This window comes from Phacochoerus africanus, chromosome 14, assembly GCF_016906955.1.
Source record: "Phacochoerus africanus isolate WHEZ1 chromosome 14, ROS_Pafr_v1, whole genome shotgun sequence".
In the NCBI taxonomy this organism is placed as follows: domain Eukaryota; kingdom Metazoa; phylum Chordata; class Mammalia; order Artiodactyla; family Suidae; genus Phacochoerus; species Phacochoerus africanus.
The window spans coordinates 41926120-41947197 of record NC_062557.1 but is presented as its reverse complement, the minus strand read 5'-3'; the positions used below and the strand labels follow the sequence as shown (position 1 = coordinate 41947197).

The window sequence follows — 21078 nt, the reverse complement described above, 5'->3', positions numbered from 1 at the left end:
GAATTACAGCTAGAATTTCTGTTTTCAAGAAAGTCACACAGTCTGCAGAACTACGGCGGAGCATACACACTGCATGTTTATAACTGAGCATTACAGTAAAAAGTCCAGGACAAAAGCTATTTTCAGTGCCAGAATTATCAGATGCAGGGGCAAAATTTTAGCACAGGAACAAGGACTCGGTACCGATTGGTTATAAATGACATCATGCTTTCTAAAGCATCCTGTGCCTGTTTCCTAGTTCTAGCAAATTGAATGGTCTCGAGCGCCCTCTCCTGGACAGTATGATGTTTAACAATCTCGTGATCCTCATTTATTCTCAGCAAGAAATCACTTCATGGCTCGTTATGGTCTTTCTTAGTTGTGTGGACAGTCTTTCAACCCAACACATAAAGTCACGTAATTCTGCCAAACCATGGGGAAAATCTTACAGATCCAAACGAGAGGACGTTCTCGTGACACACATTTACCTTCCGGCTGGAAAAGTGACCGTGTTTGCCCAGTTTACTGTTAAGGGCTCCCAGGAACATCTCATCGGTGACTTTGCCTACGTTCATGCAGGCGTCGTCAAGGATGGCGATGATCCCTTTGTGCTGCTGCTCCACCAGGTCCACGATGATCTGATTGTTGAAGTAATCAATCTGTGGGACACAGCAGAGGGTACAGGAGAAAAGAATTGAAGTTTCCCAAATTCCAAGTGTCTAACTAACAGTGACTTGTCTTTGCTGAAGAGTCCCGTAAATTCTAGTTCACAGTTTCATGTTGAGTCAAAGGTGGCTTAAAGCCATGGTTTTCACACCAGGTTCCTCCAGCCCCCTGGCATTCCCAGGAGGTTTCTTAGGGGATGCAGGGGACAAAGAGAGCTATGATGGGATGGCTCAGGGGCACACAGCGCTAGGCTTCCCATCCTGACTCCAAATAGAGCAGCTTTGTGCCTGAGAGTCAAGTTCACAGCAGCTAAATATGATTTGTACATCACCAAAAGCATGTGAAGGTGGATCAATCAGGGAGACAGCCAACAGTATCAACCTCCTGCTGGACGTGCACCACTTACGAAACCGACCGTGACCCTGAAACCAGCTAAAGCTCCAGATCTACCAACCAATATACAGGACGTGCAAGGAACAGAGAAACAGATTAGACGACACTTTGGGAATCCCATTAACAAAATCCAGGCAGTGAGAAACTCTAGAGAACAAGTGACTTGTTCTCTCAACAAGATGGCAAGAGAAAAGAAAGCGGGGGGAGGAGGGAGGGAGGGGAGATAGGAGAGAGGAGGAAAGGGAGGAGGGAGAGAAGAAAGTCTATGGATATGCAGAGACCTATTAACCAGCCACAATGAAAAAAACTTCTTTGGATCCAAATTCAGACACACTGTGAAACAAAACCCAAAACTCTGAGACAAGTGAAGAAATGCAAAATGGGAACACCAGCTGGATATTTGATGGCATTGAGGAATTTCTGTTAATTTTTTAGGTGCGATAATGGTATCATGGTGATGCTTTTTATAAAAGTCTTTATCTTTTCGAGAAACACACAGAATTATTTACAAAGGACATAATGTGACACCGAGATGTGCTTCAAAATAACCCGGGGTTGGGTGGGACACAGATGACAGAAGACGGGCCATCCACTGATAACTGTGCCAGCTGGGTGATGGGTATATTGAGTTTATTGTATTGTGATCTCTGCTCTTACGTGTGTTTGAAATTTTCTGTAGTAAAAAATTTTTCAAGTTAATCACTAAGTTCAAAAGGATGGGTTTGCTTTTTTTCCCCCAAATATTTGAGAACCACTGGTTTTTCGTTTGTTTGTTTTTTTGGTTTTTTTTTTTTATCTTTCTGCCTTTTTTTTTTTTTGTCTTTTGTTGTTGTTGCTATTTCCCGGGCCGCTCCCACGGCATATGGAGGTTCCCAGGCTAGGGGTCAAATCGGAGCTGTAGCCACCGGCCTACGCCAGAGCCACAGCAACGCGGGATCCGAGCCGCGTCTGCAACCTACACCACAGCTCACGGCAACGCCGGATCCTTAACCCACTGAGCAAGGGCAGGGACCGAACCCGCAACCTCATGGTTCCTAGTCAGATTTGTTAACCACTGCGCCACAATGGGAACTCCTTTCTGCCTTTTCTAGGGCCGCTTCCCATGGCATATGGAGGGTCCCAGGCTAGGGGTCTAATCAGAGCTGTAGCCATTGGCCTACACTACAGCCCCAGCAACACGGGATCCGAGCCGCGTCTGTGACCTACACCACAGCTCACGGCAACACCAGATCCTTAACCCACTGAGAGAGGCCAGGGATCGAACCCACAACCTCACGGTTCCTAGTCGGATTCGTTAACCACTGCGCCACGACAGGAACTCCCTTGGGGGGTTTTTTTGGTCATGATGGGACGTGGGATCTCAGTTCCCAGAACAGGGAGTGAACTCGGGCTGCAGTGGTGAATGTGCCAAGGCTCAACTATTAGACCACCAGGGAACTCCCCAAAGCATGAGTTTTTTAAAGAAAATACTCACACGGGAGAGAGATTCTAGTTTGGGGACCTGGCTTGTACTAAGTCCCTGTTACGCTGGAGGTGGCCTTCTGTTCCATCGAGGACACATAGTTAGTTCTTCGTTTACTTCACTGTGAATTTTTGCAAAGGGCGTTTGTTCCTTTTTCCGAGGTCTGCCATACCCTACTGCAATCGCTGACTTTTCCCTTTATCAGCTACGCCTGTGGGACTTGATATTCTGACTGATAAAGGATATTTTGGACCAGTATCGCGGAGCCACATCTGAATAACAAGTTTATGATTAAATTTGCTACCCAAACCTAAGCCCCAGTTATAACTGCATATTTTGTTATACAACAGATTTGCTGTAAGAAAGCTGCACATAAACGTGACTGAACTGAATGACACCTTACATACGCTGCGAGGGCTCACTCTTTAAATCAAAACTGTAGACAATCCTTTCATAAAGTAATACTACACGCGTGGGTTTATGTGTAAATGGGAGAAACTTATACCGCACATGAACAAAATGTTTCTAGTTTTCTAGCATTTAACGCACGGAGGAAGGCAAAGGAGCGCTGCGAGGCGGCCAGCCGGCTGGCACGGTCTCCTGCTGCCGGATGGGGGGCGGCAGAGCGGAGCAAGGTGGGAAGGAATCTAAAAGTAACCGAACTACCAAACTTCCAGTAGCTTTTTACTGCGATTCCACGGGGTATCAAGAGAGAAATCCGGACTTTATTTTTATTGTCTATACGCTTTGGCAAAAGGATAAACAGAAACTCAGAGAAGATTCCACCTTCCTCAGTGTTGGCCTTGTTTAGACACTACCTCGTGAATGAATGGAGGGAAGGATGTGGAAAGGAAGGAAATAAGATGATTATTATATAAATATTAATATTTCCTTATATTAATATATTATAATATATTGACATATTTAATATTAATATATTTACTATTATTCAACATATAGCAATACATTATATTATATTAATATATTATATTTATGATCATTTATATATTATGTTTATTAAAACACAATATTCTATTATATTTATTAAATTATATTTATAATATATTGAAATATGAGTATATCAATGTATTTAATATCAATATATTAAATATTATTTATTATATTAATATATTATATCAAGATTATTCATAAATAATATTAGTGTTAAACAGTAGAACTGATGAAAATGAATCAAAACAGACACATAAAATCTTTTTTTTTGTCTTTTTGTCTTTTTAGGGCCACACCCGCAACATATAGAGGTTCCCAGGCTAGGCGTCCAATCGGAGCTGCAGCCACCAGCCTATGCCAGAGCCATAGCCACGCCAGATCCGAGCCGCGTCTGCAACCTACACCACAGCTCACAGCAACACTGGATCCTTAACCCACTGAGTGAGGAAAGAGATCGAACCCGCAGACTCATGGTTCCTACTCAGATTCGTTTCCACTGCGCCACGACGGGAACGCCACATACGATCATTTTAAAGAGAAAGAACTTACAGGCCTGAACGTTAACACAGTTTTCAAAAATTTAAAAGAATCCTTTTTGGAGTTCCTGTTGTGGCTCAGTGGTAATGAACCCAACTAGCATCTAAGAGGATTGAACCCCTGGCCTCGCTCAGTGGGTTAAGGAACCAGCACTGCCATGAGCTGTGGTGCAGGCTGCATACACAGCTTGGATCTAGTGTTGCTGCGGCTGTGGTATAGGCTGGCAGCTGCAGCTCCAATTAGACCCCTAGCCTGGGAACTTCCATATGCCACATGTGCAGCCCTAAAAAGACAAAATGAACAAACAAAAAAGTAATTTAAATACAGCATTCCAGGTAGCTTTTTACTGCTATTACACTGGATTTCAGAAAACAAATGGGAACTTTATTTTTATTGTCTACATATTTGGTGAAAGTAGAAACAGAAATTTATGGAAACTCAGAAGTTTTTGTATTTTTCAGGTCTGTTCTCGAAAGCATTTAAAAATACAGTTCCAAAGCGTTCCTATTGTGGCTCAGTGTGTTTTGAAGCCAACATAGTTTCTGCAAGGATGTGGGTTTGATCCCTGGCCTCACTCAGTGGGTTACGGATCCAGTGTTATATCAAGCTGTGGTGTAGGTCACAGATGTGGCTCGGACCTGGCATGGCTGTGGCTGTGGCATAGGCCAGCAGCTGCAGCTCTGATTCAAGCCTTAGCCTGGGAACTTTCATATGCAGCAGGTGTGGTGCTAAAAAAAAATAAATAAAAATAGGAATTTCAAAGACAGTCACAAGACCCCATTTCTGTCATGAGCGGGAAGTCTACTCGTCATGTTTTTATCTGTGACCTGTGGGACCATACCCTGGACCAGTCATCTGGTTTGGCTTTATCTTAGCAGACAAGTGACAGATATTCAAGTTCACAGAGAGTTGGGAGAAGAGAGGTGATCCCTGGAGGGTGACACAGAGGAAAGGAAATGGAAATCAAATTTAAAACCATGATTTTCATGCATCCTTGCAGAGGATATGAACCTCGTGAACCAAAGGCAATCAAATGCCACTTAAGCTTACAAAGTAGAGGAAGAAAAAAAGGAGGAATCAGGGCAAAAAAAAAAAAAAAAAGAAGGAAGGAGAAGAAACTCAATTTTGGAAGCAAAGTTTAGCCAATTTAAGGCAAAACATGCTGCTCTGAATAACTTATAAATGATGCTAAACTCCAAGAGACAGATGTGAATCGAAAAACCACATGGTATCAGTTATAGAGTGAACCTAAGTTTACTGACTTTCTTTTCTCTTTTTTGGGCCACTTGGTGACATATGGAGTTCCCAGACCAGGGATCAGATCCAGCTACAGTTGCAACCTACACCACAGCTGTGACACTGCCAGATCCTTACCCCCTGTGCTGCGCCCGGAATCGAACCTGTATCTCAGAGCTCAAGAGATAGTGCCAATCCTTTGATTCAAAGCAGGAACTCCAAGTTTACTGATTTTAACTCAGCGTTTTCCGGGCACCAACCAGAGGGTCTATCAAATTGGAGAATTCCCGGAGTTGTGGTCATGGCACAGGGGAAATTAATCTGACTAGGAACCATGAGGTTGCAGGTTTGATCCCTGGCCTTGCTCTGTGGGTTAAGGATCTGGTGTTGCCGTCGTGTAGGTCACAGACATGGCTTGGATCTGGCGTTGTTGTGGCTATGGCGTAGGCTGGCAGCTGTAGCTCTGATTCAACCCCTAGCCTGGGAACGTCCATGTGTTCCTAAAAAGCAAAAAAAAAAAAAAAAAAAGAAAGAAAAGAAAAAATCAGAGAATTCCCAACTATCAGGCCCGCAAATGAACTGCCTTTACATCCCCCACAAAGGAAAGCTAAGGCTTAGGTGTTTCAAACACCCAAGGAGATGAGAAGATGCCCAAGATGCGAAGGCTGGACGTGAGCATCCACAGCCTGCAAAAGCCCACTCACGTGCTTCCAGGGGATGCCCTCCCGCTGGTACTCCTCTTGTTCTTGCTTCAGGACCAGCTGGATAAAGAGCTGCTGCAGCTTCTCGTTGCAGTAATTGATGCAGAACTGTTCAAAGCTGCAAGAAGAGGAATCAATGAAGCTCCAACAAACACAAAACGCAATGGCAGGGGTTTAAACCATCTCGCCCGGTTTACCTGTTGTTGTCAAAGATCTCAAAGCCGTAGATATCCAGGACGCCGATGACCGTGTTCTTCCCGTGGATGGTGGCGTCAGACCTCTTGACCTCAATGATATCGTTGATGCGAGAAACGATCCAACAGAAAAGGCGCTCGTATATGGCCTGGAGAGGAAACGACAGCATAAGCTCTGGCCTACTGGGAGCCAGTCCTCTGTTTGCGTGGGTGCTAAGCTTTATTTTATTTGTATTTATTTATTTATTGCTTTTTAGGGTTGCACCTGTGGCAGACGGACGTTCCCAGGCTAGGGGTCGAATCAGGGCTGCAGCTGCTGGCCAGAGCCAGAGCCAGAGCCACAGCCACAGCCACAGCCACATGGGATCTGAGCCACGTCTGCAACCTACACCACGGCTCACGGCAACGCCAGATCCTTAACCCACTAAGCAAGGCCAGGGTTCGAACCCACATCTTCACAGAGACTATCTTGGTTCATAACCTGCTGAGCCACAATGGGAACTCCCCGCATTTGTGCTAAGTTTTAAATTCCTATTGGCCTCCTCCTGACCAGTTGGCATATCCGTTAATACCCTAAGCTGAAAACGAGACGTGCAGATCCCCTGTTACACAGTGACGGGACTTATGCAAAACTAAAGTGAACGGTTTGGATTTTTCAAAGATGGTATCGGTCCCTGCATGTGTTGTCTTCAGCAACATCCCTAGGTGGGTGTCTGAGCCCTGTTGTACCAGTAACTGGCCTAGTGCCTGGTATGAGCCACTCCACCGCTTTGTCAGAAATGGCCCTTGAGTCTAGCGTTCCCAGAACCTCAGGTTGCGTGGGGTTTTTTCCCCCCGATACCATCTATCTCAAATCACCCTCTTTTCCCCATTTCCACCCCGATTTTCCTAGTCCAAGCGGCCACCGACTCCCTCCTGAATTACTGAAATATCCCCTTAACTGGTTTCTTTGCTTCTACCCTTGCCCTGCCCACCGCACCCCAAGATGCGCCAGGGCGATCACTTTAAAAGCTCCAATTCGACCCCCAGCCTGGGAACCTTCATATGCCAAGAGCGGGCCCGAAAAAGCCAAAAATAAAATAAAATAAAATAAAAAATTCAACCTTGATGTCCTTGCCTCTGCTTGAAATCACCCCCTCTCCACTCGGATACATCTGAATTCCCTCTGAGCATAAAAACCAAGCCTGAGATTTACAAGAGTTAAAAATGGAACAGGGAGCAACTTAACCAGCAAAAAAAGAAAAAAGAGAACATGCAAACTTGAGAAAATAAAATACCTGCCACTTGGATAATAGACAAAGGGTTAAAGTTACGAGCTCTTACGAATGGCTGATAAAAAGCTAATAGCACCGAAGAGAAATGTACAGGGATAGACCCAGGCGAGTCTCAGAACTGGTTTGAATACCTTACAAAAATACGAAAAGATGCTCAAATGCCCTAGCAATGAAAACTAAAGTATTAATGAGGCATCCCTGTGCACCCATAAAATCAGGCATTTAAAGTTTAAAATCAGCGTGTCCTTTGACCTGGCAGGCTCGTTCCATGCTGGTGCCCAAGGAAAGATGGCTGAGGATCTGCAGCCTTGTTTGCAGCGGCCAAGAAAAGGGAACAAGGTGAATGGTTAATAAATTACGGCACCCTCACCACACACAGACCCTATGGGCGAGGGGTCCCCAAAGCATTCCTGACGGAGCAAAGCCAAGGGAAGGCGCAAGACAGGGGCCCACGCAAGCGAGGGGTCCTGAGCTTCCTGGTCAGTCATCATCTGACCTTCTGAGAACGTCTTCCGGCTGTGACTCTCACGGTCATGGTCACGGGGTGTTCCTGAGACTGTGATGGTTAAAAAGTACCACTATGGCTTCAAAAAGCTGTAACCTACTTTCAAGGAATATCTGGATCCATCCTCACAGCATGTCACTAAAAATGAAACTGAGACCCACACCAGACTGGGAGATGCCAGAAAACGGAGGCTGGTCTAGTCCCCTGGTTCCTGGCACAGAGCTCTCGAAACTTCCTTGTCATTTCCTAAGTGATAAGAACACAAGACGCCTCTCTTGTTCTGCTATTTGTCTTTGATCCCATCCCTGGCCCAGGGCTCCTGAAACCCTTGTAAAATCTTAAGTGATAAGAGCAGTAGGTGCATCTTTTGTTCTATGGGGGTTTCTTTCAGGACCGGGAACCAGAAAGACCCAGCTGTGATGCGAAGCTTGGAATTTCCAGCCCTCCTGCTCATCCTCCAGCGAGGGAAGAAGGGCTGGACTTGGAGTTGCTAATCGACGAGGCCCACGTAAGGAAACCTCCATAAAGTCCCCAGAGCACAGGGTCTGGAAGCCTCTAGGCTGGCCAACGTCTGCACACCTGGGGAGGGTGACCCACCCCATCACCAGGCAGACAGAAGCTCCCACTCTTGGGTGCGTGCCCAGATCCTGCCCTGTGTATCTCTTCAGCGCTGTTGGTCTGTGTCCTTGACCTTAACCTTTCATAAACGGGTGAACGTAAGCACGTGTTCCCCTGGGGTGGCTGAGCTGCTTTAGCAATTAATGGACCCCGAGGAGGAGGAGGTCGCTGCAATCTCCCATCTATAGCTGCTGGGTCGGAAGCACAAGCCATCACCTGTGCTTGTGACGGGTGTCTGAGGGTGTGTGTGCGTGTGTGCGTGTGCGTGGAGGGCCGGCTTGCCGGACCGAGCCCTTCACCTGTGGGATGTGACCCTACCTCCGGCAGACAGCGTTAGAAGGGAGTTCAACGGGGGGGACCCCCAGCCGGGGTCCCAGAGAACACCTCCTTCCCCACAACGTTGGCAATTTTGGTACCAGAACCCTTGCCAGGGCGGCAGCCGGCAGGTGAAAACCCCACCTTGGCGAAGGCGTCTCTGCCGTAGCTAGCTTCTTGCTCCGTGTGCTGCTTGTCGATGACATCCCGACCCGTGGCCACCGTCCTGTAAAGGAGGGCTTTCTCGACCATGTCCGGCTTGGTGGACAGCAGGTCCGCGATGACAGACACCACCTTGCCGTTTTCGATCAGAGGCGTGTCACCGTCCACGACAAACTTTAAATTCCCCTACATCAGAAGAGGAAAAAAACAAGACACACCATGTCTGACGAGATTCTGAAACCTGATGTTGGGGGTCTATGTGCCAATTTAAGAGAGAGGTTCAAGCGACCTTGTCGGCAGCGCCTATTTCCCTAAATACATTAATATCTCAACATGTACAAACCTAGGGCTGCATCTAGGTTTTTTCCTTCTCCAGATACTCATCTTTCAATTTTCAGAATACATTTTCTTTCTTTCTTTTTCTTTTTTTTTTTTTTTATGCTTTTTAGGGCCACATCTGTGGCATATGAATGTTCCCAGGCTAGGGTTGAATCAGAGCTGCAGCCGCCAGTGTACACCACAGCCACAGCAATGCAGGATCCAAGCCGCATCTGTGACCTACACCACAGCCCACGGCAATGCTGGATCCTTAACCCACTGAGTGAGGCCAGGGATGGAACCTGTGTCCTCATGGATACCAGTCAGATTGGTTTCTGCTGAGCCACGACGGGAACTCCCTGCATACATTTTTGATGGATGGAAAGGTTACATTTTTATGTAGGCAAATCTATGAATCCTTAGCTTCAGGGTTTCTCTTTCTTTGGTGTCAGATCATTCCTACTCTGAGGATTTTATGAATATTTAGTATTTTCTTCTATTCCTCATATAGTTTTTTTCCTACATTGAAGCTTTTAATCCACCTAGAAAGTATGTTGGCATGTGGTATAAAGTAAGAGTCTACCTTTATTTTTTCAGAGGGTTAGTTGCTCCAACACCACGCATTGACTAGTCTAGCTTTTCCTACTGGTTTGAACCATCACCTCTATCCCATATTAATTTCCACTAAGTTTTTGAGTCTTTTATAAAATACTCATTCAATAAGCCATGAAACTTATTAACCATCTACCAAGTGTCCAGCACATGAACAAATCTTGATTGGTCTGGTGCTGGATTTGGACGGTGAGTTTTAAAGTGCTGATAGTAAACTGCTTTCACTAGCATTTTAAACCTGGTGGAATTAGTCATGCCTCCTCTCCCCCATCCTCTCTCTCCCACTATTCTTTTTTTTCTTTTTTTTTGCTGCCCCGCAACATATGCAGTCCCCAGGCCAGGGATCAGTCCAAGCTGCAGGTGTGACCTAAGCCACAGTTGCAGTAACACCAGCTCCTTAATCCACTGTGCTGAGCTGGGGATTGAACTTGCACCGCAGTGCCCCAGAGATGCTGCCAATCGCATAGCACCACAGCAGGAGCTCCCTACTACTCTTCTTTAACACCTGTTATTTGATCTTCTAACACATTTATCGTCCTGGGTAAATTCTAGATTTATGACATCAACTGAAAAAAGTCCTTTGGATTCTGAGGGATTACCGGTGCACTGTATCTATACACTAGCTGAAAGAACGAGACAATTTAGAATATTTAAGTCTTCCTCATCAGGAACGTTTATTTAAGAGATTTTCGATATTTTTCATATAGGTCCTGTGCATTTCTGATTCACTGAGAGGTAAATCTTGCCACCGTCAAGTGACAGCTAATTTTCACTCCAGATGTGCATTCATGCCGTCCTTTACCACCAGGTTACACATTCATGATGTTTTCAGCATCTCTAATTAAGCAGACAGTAATGAGAGAATTCCTACCCACCGCTTTTCACTTCCCGTTTGGTGTGATGTGTGGACATCAACTGGAAGGTAAGTTGGCCAGTGTGGTCCAGGGTGTTGGCTGTGATGAACTGGCTGTGCTTTCTAGCCAGTCATTTCCAGCTATAACATGAGACGCTCAAAATTCTAGTTCTAGTAACCAGTGATTCTATGTTGCAAACGCCCTTAGAAATTTACACTGTTCAAAAGATTGTAGCTTATATACCACCGGTGGTCCCATCACTGCTGAATTCTTTTATCCTTGAAATTCACCACTTCACCATCTGACATACCAGGAAGGCAGTGAACTGAAGCCACAACCTCAAAACGTACAGTGGCTTGGAAAAAAATCCCTCATAGTATTATAAAAAATGATGGAGGAAACTACAGATACAGTAATTTCTTCAAAATGTCAGAGAAATGTGCTCGACATAAATTACTTTTCACAGCTGCAGGGAAAAGACCAAAATCTTCTGAGAACACATTCTAACTCCACAGGGAGGCGATATATTCCAGGAAGCATCCCCACTCACCAAGTGAAGAATAGCAGCCAAAATTTTATACACTGTTTGAATCTCCTCAGGTTTGAAGCCAATGACTTTCATGGCATCAGCTACCACTTTGAACTCCGCAGCATCATTGATAGACGACTAGGAATGAACACAGGACACTTAGGTCACAGGCAGCTCATGTGAGCAACAGCATCCCCGACGATGAGACCAAATGCACGTGCAGCCAAGGTCTTGCTGCCCTTGGAGTTAAGTCCCTGAAGACATGACGCCAATCCAGAGAAATCAACAGGACTTCAGGGGGAAAAACATAATGCAGCAGCCCCATCATGCCCACGTGTCTGTGAGAACCACTGGCACCCCCAATTAGCACCAGGCACTTTTCTGGAATCTTCAGTGAGGGAGCAAGTCCTAGGCTGGCTCAGAGAAGCTCTGCGATGAGTGAAGGAAGTGGCCTGAGATGTGAGACCACAAATGGAAACTCTGACGGGGGGGGGGGGCGGGGGGGGGCGGGGGGAGGCCTCCAAGACACACGCCTGACTATTGTTGTCTGTGGCTTTTCACTGCACAGTGAGTCTTGTCCGTGCTGGGAATGACATGCCCACGCGTGAACGGTCAGCCTTTCTACTCCACCGGCGGGGAAGAGCAGGGGGGCCCCCAAAGCCAAGTGGCCTGTCTCCACCATCTAGTACGCTAGGAAACGGTCTGGGAGGATAACTTCCCTTTTTGAAGCATTCAGTAAACACTCAGCATGTCAGATCTTCTAACGGGTCAGGGGGATAGGGCAGCTGCTGCAGAATGAAGGCTTATGTCTCCCCCCCGAGTGTGTATGTTGAAATCCTAACCCCCAAGGGGATGGTGTTTGGAGGCGGCGCTGCTGGGAGGTGACTGGGTCTCGAGGGTGAAGCCCTCCTGATGGGGTTGGTGCCCTTACAAAAGAGACCCCAGTGACCGTCCCTTGTCCTTCGGCCCTGTGAGGACACAGCAAGAAGCTACCACCTTTGAGCCAGGAAGCCGGCCCTCCCCAAACACTGACTCTGTAGGTGCCCTGATCTTGGACTTCCCAGCCTCTAGGACGTGAGACATCAACACGTGCTGTGCAGAAGCCACCCAGTTTATGGTATTTTTGTTGTAGCACCTCAGTGAACTAAGACAGGGGTTCCAAGGTGAATCACCTGCCTTGAGGATCTGTAGCCCTCAGGTTGGAAATACAAGCATGTCAACAGAATACACGATCAAGCAGACGGTAACTGCCTATCTTAGGAGCAACAGCTGCTGAGGGCTGATCTCTGCCTTGCGGAGTATCTCCTCTGGCCTGGACACAAAGCCCTGGCCTGATGCCCACCTGCTAAGAAAGAGCACGGAAAGGGGACCTCTCTGCCTGACGGGCACCTGTTTCTGTGTCTGGGACACCACCAGGCAGGCTCTGCCCTTCCCAGTTCTCTCCTAAGATCCCGAACCTGATTGAGTCTCAACTGCCTCATGGGTACGATGGCATAGTAATAGCTTTCTTACAGGGCTGTTGTGAGAACAGAATGAGAATTTAAAGCACCTCCCTCGTTCCTAGCCCAGAAAAAAGCACTCAATTATCAGATACCACTATTAATTGAGAAGCCGCCACTGTGTTGAGATGGCTAAGAAACCAGACAAAAAGTCTGCCTGTCCTACGGAGGGGGAACTGTCAGCTGCTTCCCTAACAGCCATTCCCCACCCCTACTTCTTTTTCTGGCTGATGGAGCCCTGATGTTTGTACCCTTCTCTGAGTTCTTCAAGATTCGTCTCCCCCAGCCTCAGGAGGTAAATCCTTATGGGTCTAAACTAATCCAATCACAGGGATCTTACACCTTTACGAAGAGACCCATCGGTCAGCCATCAGCATGCGATGCCCTTCTGGTCCATAACACAGGAGGTTTCCCTGGTTTATCCAGGGTTGTGAGCTAGGGACACTTCCTCTGCCTGTGACTCCTGGAACTGCTGCTGCCATGTGGGGACCACGCAGAAAATCAGTCAAAGCAGACCAGCCAAACCCATGAGGATGGCAGAACTGGAAGGTGGAGAAGCAAACATCTGGATCCCTTTCAGTGTGGTTGGGCACTGAATTAAGCAGCTCTGGGCTACAGCATCTTAGGGCTTCGTGTTCTGTGAACTTGTTAAGTTCCTTACTGTTTTCAGAGACTTTGAATTGGGCCTTAGCTTAGCTGCAACCCAGAGTATCTTAATTGTACATAACTCCTGTATCTTAGGATAGTTAAGCTGAATGATGATACACAGAGTGTAATACTTTAATTATTAAAAGCATTCCATTAATTTCTATTTGTTTACATGGGAAGATATTGGTGATTACACTGTAATATGGTAAACGGTTTACTGAATCAGGATTTATTGTATAATTCCAGGTATAAATACATAAACTGCTGTTATCAATAATTATCCCTGAAGGGTGGAGGGTGAGTGTGTTTTTGTTTCCTTTTGGTTCATCTTATTTTAGGTTTTGGCTATGATCATCTATGCTTCTTCTTCTTTTTTTTTTTTTTCTTTTCTGTCTACGGCTGCACCTGCGGCATATGGATGTTCCCAAGGCTAGGGTCCAACTGGAGCTGCAGCTGCCAGCCTACACCACAGCCACAGCAATGAGGGACCCAAGCCACATCTACAGTCTACACCACAGCTGTGGCAATGCTGGGTTCTTAACCCACACCAAGGGAGGCCAGGGATCGAACCAGCAGTCTCAAGGATGCTAGCTGGGTTCTTAACCCAATGAGCCACAATGGGAATGCCTGCTTCTTTGCTTTTATTAGAGAGCAGAAAAAAAAAGAAGGGGGAAGAATAGGAATGGAAAAATTCAATGGGGAGCCTAAGCTAAATTTAGCTTTGAGAAGGGTGAATGTTCGTTTAATACTTGCTGTCTGTGAGGGCTCAATATGACCTGGCCAGATGTCATTTGATCAGTAAGACAGTTTAATTAAAAATGAATTTTTTTTTTCAGTGACTGGATTTTTAAGTGTTGAGTTTACAATACTTTATACATTTTTAAGCACCTCCGACCTACTCTCAGAAAGCGGGAGTGTTGCCCTCTGTTGCTTTGTTTGTTTTCAATTAATTTTCAGCCAAACATCCTGCTCTTGGATGACTATAAAAGCAAAAAACTCATGCAACTTAAATGTCAAACAATGGAAAATTAATTGCAAAACTCTACACATCATTTGCTTTTAGGCATGGCAATAACATTACCACTAAACCAGTAATGCAGGTATAATTAGCTTAAGTTGGAGAGCCACAGTTAAAAAAAGAAACTCCCACATCTCAGATTCTTTCTCCATCCCTCTCTCCCTTCCTCCTTCCACCAGGCTCAAGGCCTGTGGAAGTTCCCAGGCCAGGGATGGAACTCACACCACAGCAGTGACCACACAGATCTTTTATCCATGAGGCCACCAGGGAACTCCCTGATTCTTTCATTTTATAACTTCTTTTATCTTCCCTCCCAACTACAAAATGAATTTTTTAATTATAGCAGAAATCTGAAATGTGGAAAAAGCAGAAGAACACAAATATCCATAAGGTCATCTATCCAGAGTTTTATTTAGTATATTTCCCTCCAATTCTTATTTAGGTATTTATATACCTATTCCCCCCCAAACTGGCTAACACTGTAATTACTATTTTATAACCTACCATCGACAAACTACCATATTACTAGGACTACTTATAAAATGGCTAGCAGAAACTATGACATACATATCGCAGAAAGCTAATTAGAAATAAAGGGGCAAAAAGATCTGCACATAGATGAGTAAAGGAAGTGGGAAAAAGTGGAAAAAATGTAAAAATAGAAATGTTCCAAGGGTCATAAAACTCTTTCTAGGATACATCAAAATGAATATTTGGAAAAACAGTGAGTGGTGATCTTTGATACTCATTTTCAATCAAAGGGCTCTTAAACTTTCTTTTGTCTTACCTACGTGTCTTTGGTCAAATCACAGGGTACCTCCTTTTGGGGTGGATTTCCTAGGTGTTACAATAAATTTATCATGTCAAAATAAAAGGAATAGGATTTTAAAATTAAAAAAAAACCCCACAAGATCGCAGAGAGAAACTTCTGTCCTGTCCGATGGTAGTAAAATACGATATTAGTATTAAGTTTTTCAGCAAAGTTATTGAGTCAAGAGTACATTGAACTCTCTGTCCCAAGAATTTAAAAAATAGAAGAGTCATCCATGTGCCTAAAGGCAGGCGGCAAGCCAGATAATTATTTCATGTCCCTTCCGATTCTTTAATTCGATATCTGAGTCATCTCAAAAAGGAAACGCTTACCTTTAGTTGGGCTCCAACATGGATATAGTTATAGGATGAAAGGGATTTCTGGAGATGCAGAGAATGTAGCATCTGCTCTGAACCTCCTTGGAGTAGCTAAAAAACAGTTAATGAAAAATAAGTTAGCAACTGTACTGGAGTCCCCACTCTGGCTCAGGGGGTTACGAGCTGACAGGGTGTCTGTGAGGCTGTGGGTTCAGTCCCTGGCCTTGCTCAGTGGGCTAAGGATATGGCATTGCCACAAGCTGTGGCATCGGTCACAGATGCAGCTCGGATCTGCATTGCTGCGGCTGTGGCACAGGCTGTCAGCTGCAGCTCTGATTCAACCTCTACCCTGGGAACCTCCATATGCTGCAGGTATGGCCGTAAAAAGAAAAAAAAAGTTAACTGTATAGCACAAGGGACTATATCCAATCTCTTGGAACAGACCATGATGGAAGAAAGTATGAGAAAAAGAATGTATGTTTGTGTAGGACCTACTATGCCGTACAGCAGAAATCGGCACAACGCTATAAATCAACTATACTTGAATTAAAAGAAAATAAGTTAGCAAAATACATCAAAATATATACTGAACCCAATACACTACGTATTCCAACTTACTGGTAATCTAGCTTTTTTTTTTTTTTCTTTCTCCATTTTTCTGGGACAACTCACTGAAGAGCCTCCTGATTCTAGCTTTGAAGTTTTGTTTGTTTTTTTTTTTATCTTGAAGGGAAATGGCTTCAATCTTTTAAGCAATGGAGAATGTCATACAGGCAGGAGGAAAGTGACATAAAAAGTCTTAGCCCTTTCACAACATAACGAGCATGAAAGGTTCTTGCTTTGGCTGTGGCTGTTTGTAACACAGGAGCCTATGCCCTGTGGCAGTCACCAACTTAAGAGCCCCAATGCCCAGACAGGATAGGCTTGTGTTTCCAATTCAGAAAGAGTCAGTGTTGCCTCGGAACGAAGAGGCGTCAGCAACTAGTCATATGTTGAATCACACTGGGAACAGCCAGCTTTTTCCCATCAATCTCTGTATCTCAGGGAAGAACAACTGGGTACCATGACTGTCATGCTGAACAAAGTTTGAACACTTTCACCCCCGTGGGTAAAAAGTTACGGATTCTTGGAATGCACAGGACTCTTGCATACTGGGTGGAAAACACAGCAGTTTAGGGAAAACATGGCAAATTGTCCACAGAAACGCAAACACAACACAGACAAGTCCTTTTATAGACAGCATGCATTTTACAAGGCACTATGTTTGAATTCTATTACCCTGCACACTTTGATTTACAGAAAATACGGAACTATCAGATTTTTAAAATTGATTTTTTTTTTAAATGAAAATACCCCGACTTTGTATTCCCATCTCTGGAGCGCCCCCACATGGGACCAAGAGTTTGATTCAAAAATAAGAATGTTAACATACTCAGAGTTTACCCTTTCACAAGCTTTTAGCGTCATGAGACTGTGATTTCACTGAAAGGAACCCACAGGGGATGCTCAGCAAAGACAGTTGTCTAGCTGGCTAACCACCTGCAAGCTCCTTATCATGGGCACTCCTGGCAAGTCTCTGGAGAAGCTGGTGGGGTGGGGTGTATGCACGCAGGCGCGCATGCATGCACACGTGTGTAACGGGTCCTGGGCCAATGGAGGCACGAGGGGCACAGGACAGGCTAAAAACATTCATTTCCTGCACACCTGAGCCAACGGTCGATTATCTGCAGAACAGGAGATTACTAACCTGATAGAAAGAATGAAAGCTTCTTTCTCCTGGCTGTTGCACAATCACTCGAGACTAAAGAAGGAGGAAAAAATCCAAACACACACATTAAAATCATTAATCTGAGGATGCACTCCTAAAACAAAACGAGAGCCACGTTCCCAGGGAATCCTGGGCCAAGAGTGCGATGACACGGCCTCAAGACCCCAGGGATGGGACCCCCCTGAAAGAAGACCTCCTCTCCAGGGTTTTCTGGGTAATTTTTGGATAATTCTTTTTACTGTTTAAAAACAGAGTTCCTTAAACGTTCTGAAAACGAAGCTATTTGGTCTTTTTTTTTTTTTTTTAAACCTGGAGCCTAAAGATGGAATTCTTTTAGGGGGAGGGAATTGGAAGTGGGGCACATAGGAAGGAATGCTTAGGGGGGAATATTCTCGACATTCCTTCCTGCTGGTATTTCAAAAAGCAATGACTTATAGCCTGTAATAAAGTCTGCTGCACGAGATCCGCCTACAGAGGTCTCTGCTTTACATGGTTTCAAAAAGATTGCTCTTATGAGAGGACGCAAAATGTATGTTCATTCCAGGGGATCCTTTTGATTGACCATGTACATAAAGTGAGGCCTTGAAACATTTTGGAAAAAAAAGACGGATAATAACTGGGATTTCCCATCCTTTTCAACGGACTCTGATAAAACACTATTTCTTTAACAGTCTAACTTCAGTTTAACCAAAATAAATAAATAAATAAAGATTATACTGCATTCAGCCACCATAAAGGTTGCTGTGGTGTGACTGGGATGGAAAAACCCTTCACTGAGAAGGCACGTCAGTTCCTATCTGAGTACAATTTAAGGCGGAGACTTAACTGGGTCAAGTTCAAGTGTCACTGCAAAAACCAGGTGCATCTACTCAAGATTAGCTAGGACACAACCTCTCTGGCAGTCCCAAGAGGAAAGTGTTTCTGTTTGTTCGTTTGTTTTGGGCCACAACCGAGGCATGTAGAAGTTCCTGGGCCAGGGATCGAACCTGCGCCACAGCAGTCATTTGAGCTGCTGCAGTGACGTCGGATCCTTGACCTACTGTGCTACAACGGAGCTCCCCAAGAGGAAGGTTTTAACTGGAATCTTCTACAAATTGGGCCTATCGTTCACACGGGCAGATAAAAACATATGCTAAGTTTTCATAGACCAAATGCAGTATGTGTCACAATTAGGCTGTAAGATCAAAAAGTACATCTGTGTTACCATAAAGCAAGTGAACAAATAGAAATGAGAAGAAAATGAGATCTCAAAGGCATTAAAATAAAAACACAGGAGGATGTGTACAAAGAGTAGGGCTTAGTCCTAGATGGGTTTTTGTGAAACCTTATCCCACAGCTGACACACATTCATACACCCCGGCTCCATCCCTCAACACCTAAATCTTTATCTATACAATTTATCGCTTTTCCTAATTTGATGTTCTAATTGCTAACAAGAAGCGAACACAAGAAGAGAACAGCTTATCATAGAAAGTTAACTGAGGAGCAGGAAGGGATGGAGAACAGAATTAAAAGCCACTTGGAGCAATAAAAGAAATTCTATAATTAGTTTTTTAAAAAAAACATTCAGCATTAAAAGACTCATTGATACAGAGAACAAACTGGTGGTTGTCAGAGGGGATCGGGCGGGGGAGCAAAAAAATAATGAAGGGCAGAGTTCCCGTCGTGGCTCAGTGGTTAACGAACAATGAGGACGAGGGTTCGATCCCTGGCCTCACTCAGCAGGTTAAGGATCTGGTGTTGCTGTGAGCTGTGGTGTAGGTCGCAGACTCGGCTCAGATCCCATGTTGCTGTGAGCTGTGGTGGAGGCCAGCAGCTACAGCCCCAATTGGACCCCTAGCCTGGGAACCTCCATATACCATGGAGGAGGCCCTAAAAAGACAAAACAAGAGTAAGAATAAGAATGAAGGAGTTCCCGTCGTGGCGCAGTGGTTAACGAACCTGACTAGGAACCATGAGGTTGTGGTTCGATCCCTGGCCTTGCTCAGTGGGTTAATGGCTCAGTGGGTTAACGATCCGGCTTTGCCGTGAGCTGTGGTGTAGATCGGATCCCGCGTTGCTGTGGCTCTGGCATAGGCTGACAGCTCCAGCTCCAATTGGACTTCTAGCCTGGGAACCTCCATATGCCATGGGAGCAGCCCAAGAAATGGCAAAAAGACCAAAAAAAAAGAATGAAGGGAATGAAAAGCAACCTTCTAGTTATAAAAATAAACAAGGTACAGGGATGTAACATACACGGGACCATGATCAAGAATACTGTGGTAACTCTGTAGGGTGATGGACGGTAACTGTCTTGTTGTGGGGATCGTTTAAAGTGCATAAACATATTGAACACTTGAAACTAAAATAATCATAATACAAACGTAAGCTTGCATGTGAATGATAACTCCAAAAAAGAAAACTGGGTCCCAAAACAACGCGGCATCCACAAACATCGCCCTCGGAAATGAAGCGCAGTTTACCTTTTCCAGTAAGTAGTTATTGATATGTCCGCCAATGGGGTCCCCCTTGAAATCGAAGTTGATATCCATGTATTTCCCGAACCTGCTTGAGTTGTCGTTGCGGTTGGTCTTGGCGTTGCCGAAAGCCTCCAGGACGCAGTTGGACTTCAGCAACATGTTCTTCACTCTTTAACACACATCAACCAACGTCACTCTCAAAAGGGGTAAAAGCCTGGGGCTTTAAGAAACTAGATTTCTTGAAAAGACATTGGAAATATTTCTACAAAGACACGAGCTGTAGCGTCAGCATCAAAAAAAAAAAAAGTTACAAAAATAAGCAATGAGGTCTTGCTGTGTAGCACGGGCAACTCTGTCTAGTCACTTACGATGGAGCACGAGCATGGGACAAAAAAAGAATGCATACATGTATGTGTAACTGGGTCACCATGCTGTACAGCAGAACACTGACAGCACACTGTAAACCAGCTATAAGGAGAAAAAATAAAAAATCATTACATACATAAAAAATTACAAACAACCTAAATGTCTACCAGTAAGGATGGATTAAAAATAAATGTTTGTTTCCCAGGATAATGATGAACATATTATCCTTCTGGACATAGAAAGATGTCGAGAATATATTAATGAATGAGAAATTAAGTTGCAAAATAATACACTGCAGGATGTGTGTGTGTGAATGCGTGTTTTTTGGTTGGTAAACACAAATCTGCAGGGGGCTGCACACTTTACCGTGACTACGGAGGCTGATGGGGTGAGGTAGGTAGGCTGGAATTTCAGGGAACTTTCACATGCTGCACCATGCTGTGATTTTTTAGTTTTTCTTGGAAATGAACATAGTTTATTTACATCAAGGAAAATCTTAAAAAGCGATCTTCTGAAAGGAAAGGATGGGCGATACAGAAAACGACTCCCTTTTTAAACGTATGTGCTTATGAGGCCTGGAACAGTGAAATGCGTTGCATTTGGTCCATGCATCCGAAAAGTGGTCTTGATTCGTTTAGAAACTGCGGGTCCTTTTGTTTGAGCTGTGTGGAACCTCTCCACCGGAGCGGGTATTGAAGTCATGCTTTATTCAAGCCATGCTCCCTTTGCAGAGAAAAGTCTCTCCAATGGGTATTATCTTTTAGCTTCATTCTAGGCCTTAGGGCTCTGTTTCTGTTTCACTGACAAAATCCCTCTTACACGGGTGTGGTGGGAGTAACTGCTGCACCACATCCTGCTTCTTCCACAACTACCGTAAACACTGACC

General features: G+C 44.8%; 1 protein-coding gene across 2 annotated transcripts in view; it reads right to left on the bottom strand.

The window, feature by feature from the left end:
* The window catches only part of MYO1D (myosin ID), a 370077-nt gene that overhangs the window by 243882 nt on the left and 105117 nt on the right, over positions 1–21078 (bottom strand). For both annotated transcript variants that reach the window (XM_047756630.1, XM_047756631.1), the window contains exons 4-11: positions 19830–19995; positions 17347–17400; positions 15615–15710; positions 11328–11444; positions 8976–9179; positions 6123–6268; positions 5929–6043; positions 468–638 (exon numbers count right to left, since the gene is read on the bottom strand). In XM_047756630.1, the coding sequence (XP_047612586.1) occupies positions 468–638; positions 5929–6043; positions 6123–6268; positions 8976–9179; positions 11328–11444; positions 15615–15710; positions 17347–17400; positions 19830–19995 (1069 nt within the window). The remainder of the gene's footprint in view (positions 1–467; positions 639–5928; positions 6044–6122; positions 6269–8975; positions 9180–11327; positions 11445–15614; positions 15711–17346; positions 17401–19829; positions 19996–21078) is intronic.